A 17,065-nucleotide genomic window follows, 5' to 3' on the forward strand; every position below is an offset into this window, starting at 1 on the left:
GCGGAGCAGAGCGGCGAGCTGCTCAGAGCTACGCTACGGAGGCTCATTATGGGATTTCTTGGTTTCCCTCATCAAACTCATCAAATACACAATCCAACAACTCCACAACGCTCTGGTGGACAAGTTGTGAGCTGCACATTCACCACGCTATGAGATAATAACACAACGTTACCACACAGAGTTGTTTTAGAGGGAAATTCATGCAAAACCACTGATGCGTGTTGCCTTCAGGGACAGTTTTTCATCAAGCAGTCTCTGCATTTACCTCTAAAACAACTCTGTCTGGTAACGTTCTGTTCTACACTTTAGAACAAAAGTCAAAACTGGATTTTTATATTTGACTTGATGAAAAAACAAGAAATCATTTTGTTTCTGCAGCTGAATAATTATGTAAATTAGTAATTAGAATAAATGAACTGTAGCCAAATCAGCTGTTTCCCTATAATTAACTCTGTGTGTGTGTGTATGTGTGTGTGTGTGTAGATGATGGATGAAGAAGCCACCAGACGTTACTGTCGTGACGACGAACAGAAGCAGAAACAAACTGAGGTACAGTGAGTTCACGCTTCTCTGATCAATGATCAATAATCCTCCAATAATCATCTATATCAGAGCAGCACCACTGTTCATCATTTACATTTTACACTTTACATAAATGGTCTGTATTTATGCGCTTTACTATACCTTAAAACGATAAGGTAGCCCTCTACTTTCTTTCCTAACTTGGCTGATGTAACAACTAAATTTCCCCATTGTGGGATGAATATAACATGCATATAACTAACACCTTTATTAATAAGTATTTACCATAAATGCATAATCAATTGGTTCCATTCATTTATTACTGATCAATCAGTGATGGTTGACAATGAAATTACCTACATTTTCATGTGCTTATAACTGAGCTCTTTTTAAGAACTTTAAACAATATCTATTTTCTTTTATTCTTCGTTGTTACTGCTTTTAACTCTACAATCATTATTTTAATTTATTATTATTTGTTTTTATGTTGTTCTTTTTAAATGTTTTGTCATGGAGCACATTGGGTTACATGTTTTGTCAAATTTTATGTTTAAATATGTAAATGAGGCTATATCTAATGAAATATGCACTAATTTGCATATATTTCCATCCATGTTCAGAACAATGGATAAAGCTACTTTGTTTTATTTTGTTGACATATTAGAGTCAATATTAGAGTCATTAGAGGATTTTGGATATCTCTTTTTATCACTCTGTAAATGAGAAAGTACTGTCACCAGCCCTAAAAAAATCTAATTTCATCATGTTTTTAGGACTAAAATGTTGTCATTATTGATATTATTAATGTATCGATTGAATGTGTTCTAACGTATCAATAAAGTTGATGCAGTTGTTATGAAGTGTTGCTGCTGCCCTCTAGTGGACGAGCAGGGAAACCAACCAGCTCAGTGTAGCTCCGCCCCCCCACACACCTGACAGGTGACTGAGTGTCACCGAGTTTGTGTCACACACACACAGACACACACAGTTTAATCATTACTGTGACGAAACAATAAATGTGACGGAGAGAGAGAGATGGATAGATGAGAAAGAGGAAGAATGACGGAGGAGTGTGAGAAAAACAAGAGAAGGAATGTGAGCAAACAGCTGAGTGTTTGTTTATCTTCCAGTTTTTCATTTTAAAAACCTTTATTTTGAAATGATTTAATAAATCTAGATGTTGGTTGTTGAGAGTTAAAAACTTTTTCTCTCTGTTTTCTGAATGTATCAATTTTAATAGATTGTATGATCAATAACATCAAGAGAGTGATACAGCTGCACAACTCCTCCGTCTGATTCATTCACACCCTGAACCCAGCGCTTTTAACCTTTTAATCTTTTATACACATATTTACTATTGTGTTTTAATACACTATGTGTTTTTATGTATTTTACTTAAGTGTTTTCGTGATCTGTGTTGTTGTCCCCATTGTCCCAATGTATTTTCTCTTTGCTGCTGCTTGTGACATTTTAAATTTGCCCCTTGGGGATTAAATAAAGTATTCTATTTTATTCTATTCTATTCTATTCTATTCTATTCAATAATCAGATTGATTCAAGCGAGCTGTAAAACTAAAGCTGCAAATTAAATGTGTTTTTGTTCTTTAACAGTGAATATTTTAATTATTTTATACTTTAACAGCAGAGACTAATAACACTAATGATAATACGGTACTCAGTTGTAATGCATTGATTATTATCTCTGATCACGTTCCTTGTGTTCTGTTTCCATGATGTGTGTTATGATGTGAGAAGGTCAAGGTGCAGCTCTCCACTCACCGCCTAGGTCTCTCTCTCTCTCTCTCTCTCTGTGTGTGTGTGTGTGTGTGTGTGTGTGTGTGGTGAAGCGAGGGAGTAAAGTTCAGCTCAGTCAGGACGAGCGAGAGAAAGAGAGAGAGATCACTGTGCTGCCGCGGAGGAAGACGGACGATCAGGACGAGGTGAGACACACACACACACAGACACACACACACACATAGAAACACACACATAGAAACACACACACAGACACACACTGAACTCTGAGAAAGGTCGAGTATTAATAGAGTCCACAGACGTGTTGTTGATGTTTAGTTCGTAACAAACTCTGAGACGGTGTTTAGATGTTACAGCAGCTGTGATCAATAATCAGTATCAGCTGTGATCAGCTTCAGACTGAGCCAATGAGGGAAACTGTCAGTCAGCAGGTGCACTGCAAAAACTCAAAATCTTTCCAAGAATATTTGTCTTATTTCTTCTCAAAATGTCTCATTTCTAGTCAAAACTAATCTCTTTCCACTTAAAATAAGACTCATCACCTAAAAATGAACTTGTTTTTAGATCATTTTCACTTGTTTCAACAAAATTTCACTTGAAATAAGTAGAAAAATCTGCCAGTGAAAGCAAGTTTTTTGTGCTTGTAATAAGAAAGAAAAACTTGCTCCACTATCAGATTTTTCTACTTATTTCAAGTGAAAATCTGCTTGAAAGAAGTAAAAAGTGTCTAAAAACAAACTGCTTTTTATGTGACGAGTCTTATTTTAAGTAGAATGAGATTTGTTTTGACTAGAAATAAAATAAGACAAATATTCTTGGTAAGATTAAGAGTTTTTGCAGTGTGTGCGGAGAGTTTTATTGTGAAGGGACAATGTAAACAACTGTTTTCTGTGTGTTTGGATCCAGGTCCAATACAATGATTAATTATGCTGATGTTTGCCCAGCGGTTACCATGGTGATCTGCAGTGATTGACGAGACAGCAAAAACTTCAAGAACTAATTTACAGTCTCTGCTCTCTGTGTGTTTGTGTTTGTGTGTGTGTGTGTGTGTGTGTGTGTGTGTAGATGAAGATGGCGGCGGCGTCCTCCTGCTGTTCGTCCTGCATCAGTCTGAAGGACCGGTGTCCTCGTCCTCGGGGACTCCTCAGTCTGGTCGTCACTAAAGGTGAAAGAAGAGATCAATAAATGTAACGATCCAGTGATCAGTAACAGACCTGTCAGTGTGTGACCATGTGTGTGTGTGTGTGTAACCGTGTGTGTGTGTGTGTGTGTGTGCAGCGTGTCTGCTGGCGCTGCTCTTCGGCGTGGTCTGGTCCATCACAGGAAGGGAGTGTCTCCCTGGAGGGAACCTGTTCGGCCTCGTCATCCTCTTCATCTGCTCCGTGCTCGGAGGGAAGCTGGTGGGAATGATCCAACTGCCCACGCTGCCGCCATTCCCCCCGCTGCTTGGTACGACCCAACGACCCAATGACCACCTGACGACCACTCACACAATGCAACAACTCCACAACGCTCTGCGGGACAAGTTGTGACCTGTCTCGCACAGAGATGGACAGAGGGGGTCATTCCTATGTTCCCACATTTCTAACTTTTGCTGTCACTGAAAATTAGGCCCTATAGATGTTCCCTCAGCCCTTTGGTCCCACCATTGGTTGGGTTTAGGCAATGAAGAAAAGAGTTGGTTAAGTTTAGTAAAAAGACCCGGTAGAGGCTAGACAGGCCAGATAGGTAGAGAGAGTCCAGTGGGAACATAGGGCTGTGGGAACATAGGGCTGAGGGAACATAGGGCTGTGGGAACATAGGGCTGTGGGAACATAGGCACGCTCCTGGACAGAGTACTAGACCCCAGTACTTGAGTAAGAGTACAAATACAACTGGTCAAAATTTACTCTGTTACAAGTAAAAGTAGCTCAGTCGACATGTTACTCGGGTAAGAGTAAAAAAGTACTTGCTTTTAAAGGTACTTAAGTATCCAAAAGTACATGCTTTTAAATTTACTTAAAGTAGAAGTAAGAGTAAGAGTACATTTCTTATTTTTCACATCAATGAATGACTCTAATTGTTTCTAAATGAATGTCAGGACCTTTTAACTCTTGTTAGTGAGAATGAACTCTTTGCTGCTCAGCTGCACTGATGTGCTGCTTTTAGGGGTTAGGGTTTCCTTCACAGACAAACACAGCTTGTGTCCAATAGGATTTTAGAAAAAAAAAAGCAGACCTGAAAATAACAAGTACTTTTCAGCCTTCCTAGAAATTAAGTAGAGTAAAAGTAAAAATATTTGTCTTGGAAATGTATTCAAGTAAGAGTAATAAGTAGCAAAGAAATCTAATACTCAAGTAAAGTACAAATCCTCTGGATATGTACTTAAGTACAGTACTCAAGTAAATGTACTGTCCACCACTGGTCTTGCATTGGTTTGTTCTTGGTCTTCAGTGAAGTGGTCTTGACTACAACACTGCTGCTTGTCGTCTGATCCATGGATGTGATTGGTTCTCCCTGGGTTCTGCAGGTATGCTGCTGGCAGGTCTGGTTCTGCGTAACGTTCCCTACATCACGGAGGCCGTCTACATCGACACCCACTGGTCTGCAGCTCTGAGGAACATCGCCCTGTCCATCATCCTGACCCGGGCCGGGCTCGGCCTCGACCCCTCGGTTTGTAACACACACACACACGTAGATTTTTAATTCAGTATTTATGCAAACATTACAGGACAGTATGGGACAAGGGGCAATTACAGAACAAACAAACTAACTAAGACAGAACAAAACAAAAACAGGGGGTGGAGTTGTGATAATGGGTATTGGCCACGTGTTTTAAGGGGTGTTGAATAGAAGAAAAGAGAATATGTGTATATATTTGTATTAAAAAAAACATATGAACAGTGTGGAGTTCTGCTTGGAAGGATCAGCTCTGGATAGATTTCATAAATGATCAGATATAGTTGTAGCAGGTGATATTATTATATCTTTTATGGTGAAGGTGAGTTTTCCATTTGGGTGTTCGGTTAGCAGATTGTACGGTAACACTTTACTTGAATAGGTATTCATAAGATTGACATAACACTGTCATAATCATGACATAACAGCTGTTATAAACATCAATGAATACTTATGACAGCTGTCGTTAAGTGTCATTCGGTAAGTTATGTCACTTTTGATGCAAAGTTGACATTGTTTGAGATGTTTTTGTTCTGACAACTTGACATAAAGACAATTTAAACTGTCATAGCAGACCTAATTGCCAAACTTTAAAAAATATGTGAAGTTGTCAGAACAAAAACATCTCAAACAATGTAAACTTTGCATTAAAAGTGACATAACTTACCGAATGACATTCATTGATGGTTATGACAGTTTTATGTCAATCTTATGAATACCTATTCAAGTAAAGTGTTACCGATTGTACCAATGTTTTATTGACAGTTTTGTTCTGTCTTTCTAATTGAGTAAAGTATTTTTTTGGCAATGGTTGTAGAAAGAAGAGTTGCTGCTCATGCTGGTGTTCTTACTGAGGTGTGAATGTGTGTGTGTGTGTGTGTGTGTGTGTGTGTGTGTGTGTGTGTGTGTGTGCAGGCGTTGAGTCGTCTGAAGGCGGTGTGTGTGCGTGTTGCGGTCGGACCCTGCATGGTGGAGGCCTGCATCGTCGCCGTGGTTTCTCACTTCCTGTTGGGCCTGCCCTGGGTCTGGGGCTTCATCCTGGGGTAACACGCTCCGTCCACCGGCACAGAACCACAGAACCACAGCAACGTTGTTCTGAACCATTTAATCTATACCTATGTGTGTGTGTGTGTGTGTGTGTGTAGGTTTGTGCTGGCAGCCGTGTCTCCGGCCGTCGTCGTTCCTTCGATGCTGCTGCTGCAGAGGGAAGGATACGGCACGGAGAAGGTGAGTCACCGTCCGTTACACAGGCGGTTCCACTCTCAGCCACCGGGGGGCGCCACCTGAGCAGCTTCACACTTGAGCTGTTACGTCCTCCTAAAGAACCGGTAGAACCTCCTATGAGACCCACAGAACCACCCGATCAACCTCTTCACAGCTTCTACAACCTTCCAGTACAAACCTTCAGAACCTCGACCTACATGAGCATCCGGTTCTCCTCAACTAGAACCTCCTGAAGAATCACTAGAACCTGCTCAATCAGTTCAAATGCTTCAAGATCTGTCATTTTCACAAGTAGAACTGTCTAAATGATGACTGGAACCACCCAAAGTCCCTCTAGAACCTCATTACTGACCACCAACACCTCCTACACAAAGGCCTTGTCCTCCACAATAACTAGAACATCCTGAAGAAACCACTAGAACCTGCTCAATAACTTAAAGAAATTCTTACTCCACTCAATTGTCAGAAGAACCACCTTATAGACCTCTGGTAAATTAATCCCTTTCACAATTAGAACCTCTTAAAAGAGGACTGGAACCACCCAAAGTCCCTCTAGAACCTACCTCCTACATGACCACGCCTACCTCTTCAATGACAAGTACATTAAGAACCATATAAAGAACATCTTCTAATGCACCCTAAAGGCCCTTAACAAGTAGGAACTTCTAAGTGAGGGCTACGATCACTTTAAAGTACCACAAGAACCTTCAGAGGAGCCACTAGAACGTCTCAGTCTACACACAAAACCCTGTCAATCGCCCAAAGATCCACTTCTATATGAATCCTTTCACAAGTAGAACCTTCCGAATGCTAAGTGATTACCCAAAGTACCACAAGAACCTGATTAGACAATCAGGCTCAGTGTGTCACCTCCTGAAGAACCACAAGAACCTCTTCTGGGACACTTTAAACCTTGTCAATGTCCAACAGAACCTCTTCAAATGAACCATCTTTGACGAGTAGACCCTTTCACCCTTAGGCCCTAGATTCACAGTAATGTCCCAAAGAACCACAACAGCCCCCATGAGGACAAGAACATGTGACAGTTGAGGTTCCTGTCACTATGCCCCCAATTGATTATGCGCCCTGGCTACTAGACCAAGGGGATGTCCCTTTGGCCAAGTGGCAAGTGTGCAAGTGTGCATGACTGTTAGGTGTGGGTTCAATCCCCGCCTGGGCCCTCTTCACCTTGCCACAAACATTTTCTAGTCCTTTAATGTTCTAATGATGTTCTGTTATGTTCTACCAACACTGTATCACTGGTTCTGTGTGGTTGTCCAGGGGATCCCCACCTTGCTGATGGCTGCTGGGAGTTTCGACGACATCCTGGCTATAACGGGGTTCTCCACCTGCCTGGGAATCGCCTTCTCTACAGGTCAGAGAACGTGTTCCTCTCCTTTTCACTCTGCTTGGTTCTCCTCCACCCTCTGTTCTACATGCTGCTGTCTGTGTTTGTGCTACTAGGTTCTACGTGGATGAACATCCTGAAGGGTCTCCTGGAGGTGGTGGGAGGGGTCATAGCCGGGCTGATCCTGGGTCTGTTCCTGTGCTGCTTCCCCAGCAAAGACCAGGTTCTACTTTGATTCACACTCAGGTTTATTTGATAAAATCTAATTCAAGTTTTACTCTTGTTAACGTTCTGTTTCTCTGTCTCCCTGCAGGAGGACCTGGTGCTGAGAAGGACTCTGATGTTGTTGGGTCTGTCCATATTTTCGGTCTTTTTGAGTCACGTCGTTGGTTTTGCTGGAGCCGGTGGTCTGTGTACTCTGGTTCTGGCCTTCCTGGCTGCTTTGGGCTGGAAAACCGACAAGGTAAGCCACACCAGAACCGCTCCATTCTGGACCAGACATCTGGTCTTTTAAACCACTGAAGCTGTTGAATCCCGATGTGTTTGTCTCGCAATATTTTTTTTCGTATAGGTCCGGATAGGTCCGGGAAAGTCCCGCCTTCCCCGCCTCTGATTGGGTAGATGAGCTCCCGTGTAACGTCATCTCACAACAGTACTGCAGTAAACTAAAATATACACAAACTGAACTTTCTGGTGTGTTCTGACGTCATGGCATAGCGGTTCGCATTTCCGCCTGCGGTGTGGTGCATCTGAGTTCGATCCCCAATGGTTTCACATTCCGAAAAATTTAGTTTTTAAATTTATATTCCAAGTTTACATTTTGAGTTTGAAAGAAGTGTAATTGTGCCATTGGTTAGGTTTAGGCAATGAAGAAAGGTGTTGGTTAAGTTTAGTAAAAAGACCAGGTAGAGGCTAGACAGGCCAGATAAGTAGAGAGAGTCCAGTAGATCTAGGCACTTATCACACTTTGCCGACAGCCTGCGTTTCACAGCCGTTTCACAGCCAAAACAAACAACCAATCAGGCGAGAGCCCTTCTAACCAATCAGAGTCGAAAATGGAGCCCATCTAGCCAATCAGAGGTGGGAAAGGCAGGAAAGGCGGGACTTTCCCGGACCTATCCTATGAAAAAAAATATTGCGTTTGTCTCTCACACCCAGGCCCCAGTGGCAGCCATGGTGGGTCTGTCCTGGGATGTGTTCCAGCCTCTGCTGTTTGGTCTGATTGGAGCAGAGATCACCATAGCAAACCTCAACCCCAGCACAGTGGGTAAGAATCATACCCAGAACGACTGCCGAATCCTTGTGTGTGGAACCACCACCACCACTCATCTTACACTGTTCGTTGGTGTGTGCTCAGGTCTGGGTCTCGCTTGCATCGGTATCGGCCTCGTGATCCGTCTGCTCGTCACCTTCCTGCTGGTCCATTTTGGAGGATTCAACCTGAAGGAAAAAATCTTTATCTCTGTGGCCTGGCTGCCCAAAGCCACTGTACAGGTTTGTGTAGGACCCCTAGAACCAAGAAGCACTAAACCACTGCTAAAACCTGTAGAAACCTCCCATTTGGAGGATGAAACCTTGTAGAGAACAAAAACAACCACTTCACTGACCCATAAAACCTTCCCAGTGACCAAAAGAAGACTCTGAAAACCCTCATCCCTATGTCCTCACCTGTGACCGTTGGGCGACTTTGATGACCGACTTGAAACTTCTCTTCTAAAGAGATTCTATGATAAACCCTCTCATTTTTGGCCCAGAGTATTTGACCCTTTAAGAGCAATCATGAAATGACATCACTGTCTAAAACGACCATTGAAATGTGCGACAAAACATCTCCAGGACTCACAGAGTGAACTGCTAACACCCCCCCCCCCCAAACTCTTGACGATCAATAGCATCACCTACTAGACAACAAGCACTAGAACTTCCTCCATAACTACTTGGCCTTTAGAAGAACCAAACTTCATTACAGGCCACAAAAATGACCAAATCTACCAAAATGACCTTAATGACCACAATAACTTTTTCAGCTGACCCCTAGAATAACCTCAATCAATTACAACCTAGAACTTTCTCATAGACCGTTAAATCCACCAGAACCTTTAATGAGGACTATTAGCACCCAGACCATAGCTACAACAATAATAACCACTTCTCTCTTTCTGATGTGTCTGTTTATGTGTCAGGCCGCCATTGGCTCAAAGGCGTTGGACATGGCAAGGGAGGAGGGGGACGACAAACTGGTAAAGTTTGGATTAGACGTGCTAACATTAGCTGTGCTAGCCATTCTGACCACGGCTCCAATTGGAGCACTGGGTATCGGACTGGCAGGGCCACGCCTCCTGGCTCGACAGGTCAAAGGTCAGTGGTTTTACTGACTCATGCACAAAATGAGACGAATGAGTTTAAACTGTGGATGGAATAAAAAAAAATAAATAATCTGAATCCCACCAGATGAAGAAGAGGGTGAAGCCACGCCTCCGAGCAGCAACAGGAAGGGTCAAGAAAAAGACAACGTGACCCTGGAAAGCAAACTATGAGGCCTGTGACTGGACGGACTTCGGCTGATTAAAACACTCCATGTGTGTGTCTGTGTGTGTGCGTTCACTCTGTGTAGCTGCAGACGACTCAACACACCAAGTTAAACATTTAAGTTTTTCAATCCTGTAACCATCATCAAGTTTTTCTCATTATTTGGATTGGAGTATTGTTATATTTGTCATTTATTACATTTCATGTCATTTTTTTCTGGCTTCCATTAAAAAAACACAAATATCAGATCACATTAGAAATCTGAGTGCAGTGTTTCATCATGTTTGCTCCTTGTTGCTACAACAACAGTGGACCAGCTGTTGATGAACAGGTGATATTTTGTTTTCGAACGTTAAACTTAAATCACCGACAATGTTTAACGAGTTTTGACCAATTATTTCTTTCTTCACTGGGGTTCAAGTGCCATAATAATAACAAATGCTAAAAAGCGAAATCATATAAATGTTGTCGCTCAGCTTCTTCAGGTGTTTCCTGTTTGTCACCAGCATCACAAACCACAAAGAACAAAGTGCAGCTTAAACCTCAAACTTTGACCGACACTGATTAGGCCCGAACCGGACGGAGGTGGAGTCGGAGTCATCGTTTCCAATTTCCGATCGTTTCTCAGTAAACCTCAGAGTTTCTGAGAGTTGCAGAGATCTCGAACGCCACGGTGCTGAGAGGCTCTAGGTTGGGTGAGTCCGTTGGCGTTGACCGATGGGCGTCGACGCCTCAGTCAGAACTCAGGTCAGAGGCTGTTTCCAGGAAACAGAGTGAATCTCAACATGAAAGATGCATGATGAAACTGTTGCAGCTCAAACAGGAAGTGAAGAACAAACCACGAGCTCCACGCCACCACACACACAATAACGTCCCTCCGATTAATGAAAAGGTTTGTAAGTCCTGTGCACAGCAAGCGCTTCTTCTCCCAGGTGCCGGCTGGTGCAGGATGAATATAAGTCAAAAGGTCAAAAGGTTAAAAACAACCCATTTCGCCTGTTGCTTTGTCAGGTTGAGTGTTGGTTGTTATCACGTATGTGCTTAAATTGACATCCTAATCCTAACAGCCTGACAATCATTCCATGAGATACACATATAAATGTATTCAAGGGCGTATAAATACCATAAATAGAAATCCATCATCTGATAAATGTCAATATACAGAAAAATGAAAGAAAAGTGAATATATATAGAGAGTATATAATAAAAAGGAAGTATAATTAGGACCCATTACAACAATGACATATAAATGCACAATCTATTTCAACTGTATCAACTCATTATGTATAAATACATAATGAATTTTATAAAATAAGCGAGTGTATACAGTATAGGTAATCACAAAAAATAGAAAAAGTAATCACAAAAATGGAAATACACAAAAAATTTAACTAAATAAACTAACCCGATTAATATTCATATACACAGTCCACTGGGCTCTATTGGCTCCGCCCCCCTGGCCCCTCCCACACCGTCCTCACAGTTTAACAGGATGTTCATCCTGTCCGCGCAGACAACTCAAGACACTGTCGACACCATGAAGACGACTCTGCCTCTTCTCTGTGAGTACACGCCACCAACAGCTTGTTAGGAATCAATCAATCAATCAATCCTAATGATCAATTCTAATAATCGATCACAGGTCCAATCAGCAGTTGAGAGGGTTAGGGACAAATTCTACAGCAGACGATTTGAGTTTTGACAGGAAATCAAAGTGTGATGGATTCTGTTTCTAATGATGAAATGATGAAATTATTGTTGTTAAGATTATTGAAGTTGTTTCTTTTAAACAGACTGATGTGTTTCTTTGTGTCTCAGTGCTGCTCACGTGGCCGACGTCGGCCCACAGCCGTGGTGAGTTTCCACCTGTGTGTGTGTGTTTGTGTTGTTGTTGTCTGTCAGTGTTCATATTCAACTTCCTGCTTCATAAAACCTTCATGTCTTGGTGCGGTTGGTCGACTGTGGGGGGTGGGGGGTGGGGGGGTGCACCTACAACCTGCAACCTGGCGCCCGCCGCCCACCACCACTTCCTGTCTAACGACTGAGATAGAAAGAGGGTGAAGGTTAGAGAGAGAGAGACCGCAGCTTTAAACGATGTCCGATCAGAGGTTTTGTTTTTTTGAAAAGTCTGTTTATTGGTATTTTTTTTTGTTAAACACATACACAAATCAAAAATTCAGTAAGTGTAATCGGCCTTTAGTCCGACCAAGCCTGAGCCTCAGGTTCTACAGCCATGTAGAAACCAAAGACACTGTGTCCGTCTGTGTCTCTGTGTCTCAGTGTCCGTCACAGTCGTCCCTAACAGGTCTCAGTTCTTTGAGTACGAGGAGTTCTCTGTGAGCTGTGGACCGTCTGAGGAGTGGACGGTGTGGAGATACACCAGCAAAGGGTTAGATCGATCGACACGACACAACACAACACGACACGACACAACCAATGTTCCCTCTAATTTTCCAAACTCCTGAGCAGAAATTCAACTCCCCTGATGACCTGCTTGAGCGACTGTGAGGGAAAGCTCAAGCCTACACAGTACGTCCACATGCTGGTGCTATGGCCTCACCTCTTCAACTCCAAATATCAATACTATTGGCTATTACTATAATGATTAATAACAGATTATTTTGACAACATTACCTAGGCTACTCCAGTTACAGTTAATGATAACAAAATACAATATTGTTTTGGCAAAACAGATTTTGCATTTATTGCCATATGAACAATATGAAAAAAAATAACATCAAGTTGGTGTCATCAACTCTTGGCACAGAAGTATTCTTGATATGAACAGTAATAATAATTCTCAAGCAAAAACTTCGTAGTTGCACTGCAGACCACGGTTAAGGTCATACATTTCACAATTCGAAGCCACATTAGGGAGAAATAAACAGTAAACTAGTCGGGGATATTTGAGTGTGCAACTTTTTTTGTCTTCTGGGCAAAGAGGTGGGGAGCAGTGTGCAACTGCACAGTAAAACACCTTAGAGGGAACAGTGGACACAACACGATACAAGCAGTGTATGTTTGAGCTCGTAGGACTCACCCGTGTTAATCCAGACTTTGTGACCTCATGTGTTCCCAGCATGCATCTGTCCCAGTGCGGCTCGGGGTGGGGCAGCCTGACCTCCTCCAGCTGCGACATGAAGACGGTGAAGGTGTTGTCCAGCGGCGTGTACTGGTGCGAGTCCAAACATGGCTGCAGCAGCAACGCCGTCAACATCACCATCAGCAGTAAGAGCTTCCTTACTTCCTTCCTTCCTTCCTCCTTCATCGAACCTTCATCCTCACTGCGTTCAAACCCAGAGCTTAATGTGATGATCAATAACAAATTAATTAAACATGTGAAAGACGTAAAATTATTAGGAATCATCATAGATCGTACATTATCATGGGACATGCATATTAAGAGGATAATAACCAAAATTGGAAACATTCTTTCAATGATTAGGAGATGCTCTAAATATTTAACAACACAAATTACTAAACAAGTCATTCAAGCACTGGTTTTGTCGCATATGGATTATTGTACAGTTATTTGGTCCAATACCTCACTAGCCAACATCAGAAAACTGCAACTTATACAAAATAAAGCAGCACGTGTTGCACTTATGTGTGGAATAAGGTCGAATATTTGTCAAATGCATGATGCCAGTCTTGGTTGGCTGGATGTTAAGCACAGATTGTCATATTTGATGATGGTTTTTCTTAAAAATATAATAACAACTAAAATGCCATACATTTTGTATAGAAAATTGTCTTTTAGTTCAAACATACATAATTATTCAACTCGACATGCTGCTGGAGGTTATTTTATCTTACCCAGGGCACTCTCTCAAGGCACAGTATTATATCGAGCTATGAAGGAGTGGAATGCCCTTCCGAATTATGTTATACAACAAAGAAACATGGTTAGTTTTAAAATGAAATTAAGAGATTATTATTTTGATCGCAATTTTGACCATTAGTAGCCTATTTGTAAAACTGGGTCCTGGTATTCTTGTTGTGTAATGATTCAATGTAGGAGCGGGTAACATATGTTAAGTGTTTGTCTTGGATGTTTGTTTTTTTTTTTTTTTCTTGTATTGAGTATGTGTTTTCTGTATGTATTTTTGTTTTATGTATTAATGTATTTTATGTGTTAATGGTTTGTATTTGTCATTTATTACGATGAAAAGACCCCAGGAAGAATAGCTGCTGCGTGGCAAAAGCTAATGGGGATCTAAATAAACTAAACTAAACTAAATCCTCTCCGTCTTCCCCCAGACAGCCCTGTCATCCTGCACAGTCCCGTCCTCCCCGTGGTCGAGGGACACGATGTCCCTCTGCGCTGTGAGACCAGGCCGTCCTCCACCTCTAGCGCTATCTACAAAGACGACGACGTCTTGATCGAGTCCACAGGTCACACGACCTTACGCAACTTCTCCAAGGTCAACGAAGGCGCCTACAAATGTGTGATCACCAGCGACGGGGCACGCAGAGAGTCTCCGACCACCTGGCTGCTGATGAGCGGTAAAGATCCAGATCCAACTTAATTTATTAATGTTGAGTAAAAGTAATTACTGAGAAACAAAGTACAAAAAAAGAGTCGAGACTCAAAACATATCAGCTAATAAATGTCAAAACTACGACTGAATCTGAACAAACAAAAAGATCATTAGATAGATAAGTCTTTATTGTCATTGCATAATCATACAAGTACAGCAATGCAACGAAACTGGACAGCAGTCCCCCCGTCGACAATTCAATCACACAATATACCAGCAATAAACAAATAATGAAATAAGTAGGTAAAAAAGTGCAAAGAGGCAGGTGGTCACATTAAAAAGATTAAAAATGATATTTAAAAATATGTACACTGATACGGGAAGTGCAAAACTATGATCAGGAGTTTGAGGTTCTCAGCTCATCAGCTACAAATCACAACCGATCAAAACATTTCTGTTTGTGTCCTTCTACAACTTCAACATCAACTCTGTGCAGTCAGGACAGATCCTCATTTTACCCCCTCCCTGACTCGTTTAGATTTAGACTGAAATAAAACCTCTGTATTTATTTATTTCAAGTTGATCAATCATCTCTCAGTCTGTTGGCTTTTGATCCAAGGGATTACTCTTTGATCGGTCATTAAGACTAGAGAAGCAGTGGGGGAGGGACTTGTAGAGCAGCAGTTTATTGATGAAGGTCACATGTCGTTGTCCTTTGGTTTAGAGAACTGGAAAAGAGAGTAACGACAGCATTGGTCCAATGGCAGCGCCTCCTGGTGGAGGAATATGGGTTTTGCAAAAGCGCCCAAGAACTGACATCTCTGCATTGTTGGTGAATGAGCAGTGTGGTGTTTTCAATAATTTAAGGACATTTATAGATCACCCACGTTAACAGCATCACTGAGGATCCTTTACAGATAAACATTAACACATAGGCTAGTAAACCCCCCCCCCCAAAAAAACCCAGTTATCTACATTAATGTTTCAATCTACATTTTGTAATAAAGAAATTATAAGTATAATTTGATATGACCAAGACACCTAAAAACAAAAACACAGTTTTCATCAATTTACAAGCAAGTGGGCAACACACATACATTGGAGTGAATGGGTTTTCTGGGCGATTTTGCAATACCCATATCCTGCCACTAGGGGAGCAAAACCCTTACCACGGGAGTCAATGGTGGTGTCGTTACTCTCTTTTACAATGCTCTAGTTTGGGCTGTTGTTGTTGCCATGACAATCTAGCTATGTCCATCCATCTGTCCGTCCGTCCCCAGATGACTCTGACCAGGCGTCTCTCACGGTGTCTCCTGACTCGTCTCAGCTCCACGAGTACGAGGACTTGACTCTGAGCTGCGGCGCCGACAGCGCCCCCCGGGGGTGGACGGTCAGGAGGTTCACCACCGGCGGCAGTGGTGGCAGGTTGTCCAGCTGCGGAGACAAGTGGGGGGCGGCGACCTCGTCCGGCTGCGTCATCCACACGGCCAAGCACCCGGACAGCGCCGTCTACTGGTGCGAGTCGCCGTCGAGGCAACGCAGCAACTCCGTCAACGTCACGGTGCACGGTAGGTGACACCTGTCCACTTCCTGTTGACGCCAGTAAATAGTCACGGCCAGATGAAGCCTCATGAAACCTTTAAGCTCTCCAACCAATTGGTTTGAAAAAAGGTTCAATTCCCAAGACTTGATGTGCACACACTGCCCCTGCTGGTCAAAACCTGTATTGTCATTTCACCTATTTGTGACTGTCTTGCAACAGTGTCACAATGGGAATTGTCACAGCCAAGAATAGAAAGAAAAACATCTTTTATTCTGTTTGGTTCACTCATTCATTTATCTAACATTTTGATTAATGTGTAATGGTAATAGAGGCCTATTAATGTCAAAAAACTTAGCAGTATTATTTCAGTCAATGTTTAAATAATTCCAATAGGACATGAGATATTTATTTAAAACGGTTGTTTTCAAAAGATGGGAGTCGTGCTTATGAATGCTAGGAGGATGGCGCCTTTATTCACTATTATTAAGAAACAATATTTTTTTTACACAATTTTTTGGGAAATTGGTGGAAAAGTAACAGAAATTTTGTGGGGGCTCTTTATACATATGTAAATCACTCTACTTACCGAACCAGCAAGGCTTCACTCTGACGCCAAATGAAGCAACAAGCCTCGATATGCGCTCCAAAGGCACAGTCCGTCCCATCACTACCAGTAGATGTCATGGTGTGTTTGATAAGCTAACAAAAGCTAACAGCTAACTAAAAGAGTTGCTGCTCCAACTTGAAACTCAGCCGACATCTTTAACTGGTTGTCTCTGTCTTTGTCTTTGTCTCTGTGTTGAGGTGGACCAGTGATCCTGCAGAGTCCTGTCCTCCCTGTGATGGAGGGACATGATGTCACTCTGAGCTGTCAATCAAAGGAGACCCCTCCCTCCAACCCCCCAGCTGCTTTCTATAAAGATGGCTCCCTCATCAGGACTGAGCCTACACGTCACATGACCATCCACCATGTTACCAAGTCTGATGAAGGCCTCTACAGCTGTG

At 42.2% G+C, this 17,065-nt stretch overlaps 2 protein-coding genes across 3 annotated transcripts in view; both read left to right on the forward strand.

The window, feature by feature from the left end:
• The first annotated feature begins 483 nt into the window (after positions 1–483).
• Positions 484–10,300, forward strand: LOC146968343 (sodium/hydrogen exchanger 9B2). 2 transcript variants are annotated; one of them, XM_085759094.1, is made up of 14 exons: positions 484–549; positions 2,370–2,462; positions 3,343–3,442; positions 3,556–3,726; positions 4,787–4,929; positions 5,851–5,978; positions 6,081–6,162; positions 7,441–7,534; positions 7,624–7,730; positions 7,821–7,970; positions 8,666–8,774; positions 8,865–9,001; positions 9,691–9,865; positions 9,959–10,300. In XM_085759094.1, exons 1-14 carry the CDS (start codon positions 484–486, stop codon positions 10,042–10,044), a joined length of 1,641 nt encoding a protein of 546 aa, XP_085615220.1. In that variant the 3' UTR covers positions 10,045–10,300. The 2 variants fall into 2 exon arrangements, with proteins under 2 accessions (XP_085615220.1, XP_085615219.1); XM_085759093.1 differs by lacking the exon at positions 484–549 and having other exon boundaries at positions 2,368–2,462.
• A 1,233-nt stretch (positions 10,301–11,533) lies between these two features.
• LOC146968344 (sialoadhesin-like) overlaps positions 11,534–17,065 on the forward strand; it is a 6,620-nt gene continuing 1,088 nt past the window's right edge. Inside the window, exons 1-7 of the mRNA XM_085759095.1 lie at positions 11,534–11,598; positions 11,855–11,890; positions 12,317–12,425; positions 13,116–13,264; positions 14,297–14,542; positions 15,798–16,085; positions 16,865–17,065. The exon at positions 16,865–17,065 is cut by the window's right edge and continues 48 nt beyond it. Coding sequence (XP_085615221.1) covers positions 11,574–11,598; positions 11,855–11,890; positions 12,317–12,425; positions 13,116–13,264; positions 14,297–14,542; positions 15,798–16,085; positions 16,865–17,065 — 1,054 coding nt within the window. The 5' untranslated portion in view covers positions 11,534–11,573. The remainder of the gene's footprint in view (positions 11,599–11,854; positions 11,891–12,316; positions 12,426–13,115; positions 13,265–14,296; positions 14,543–15,797; positions 16,086–16,864) is intronic.

This window comes from Trachurus japonicus, chromosome 18, assembly GCF_045865225.1.
Source record: "Trachurus japonicus isolate A0001 chromosome 18, Traja_1.0".
Classification (NCBI taxonomy): Eukaryota; Metazoa; Chordata; class Actinopteri; order Carangiformes; family Carangidae; genus Trachurus; species Trachurus japonicus.

Coding starts and splice junctions, on each gene's coding strand:
- LOC146968343 (XM_085759094.1), top strand. CDS start 484: ATGATGGATGAAGAAGCCACCAGACGTTACTGTCGTGACGACGAACAG. Junction 5,979..6,080: donor GTCTGGGGCTTCATCCTGGG/GTAACACGCTCC, acceptor GTGTGTGTGTAG/GTTTGTGCTGGCAGCCGTGT. Junction 9,866..9,958: donor CCTGGCTCGACAGGTCAAAG/GTCAGTGGTTTT, acceptor GAATCCCACCAG/ATGAAGAAGAGGGTGAAGCC.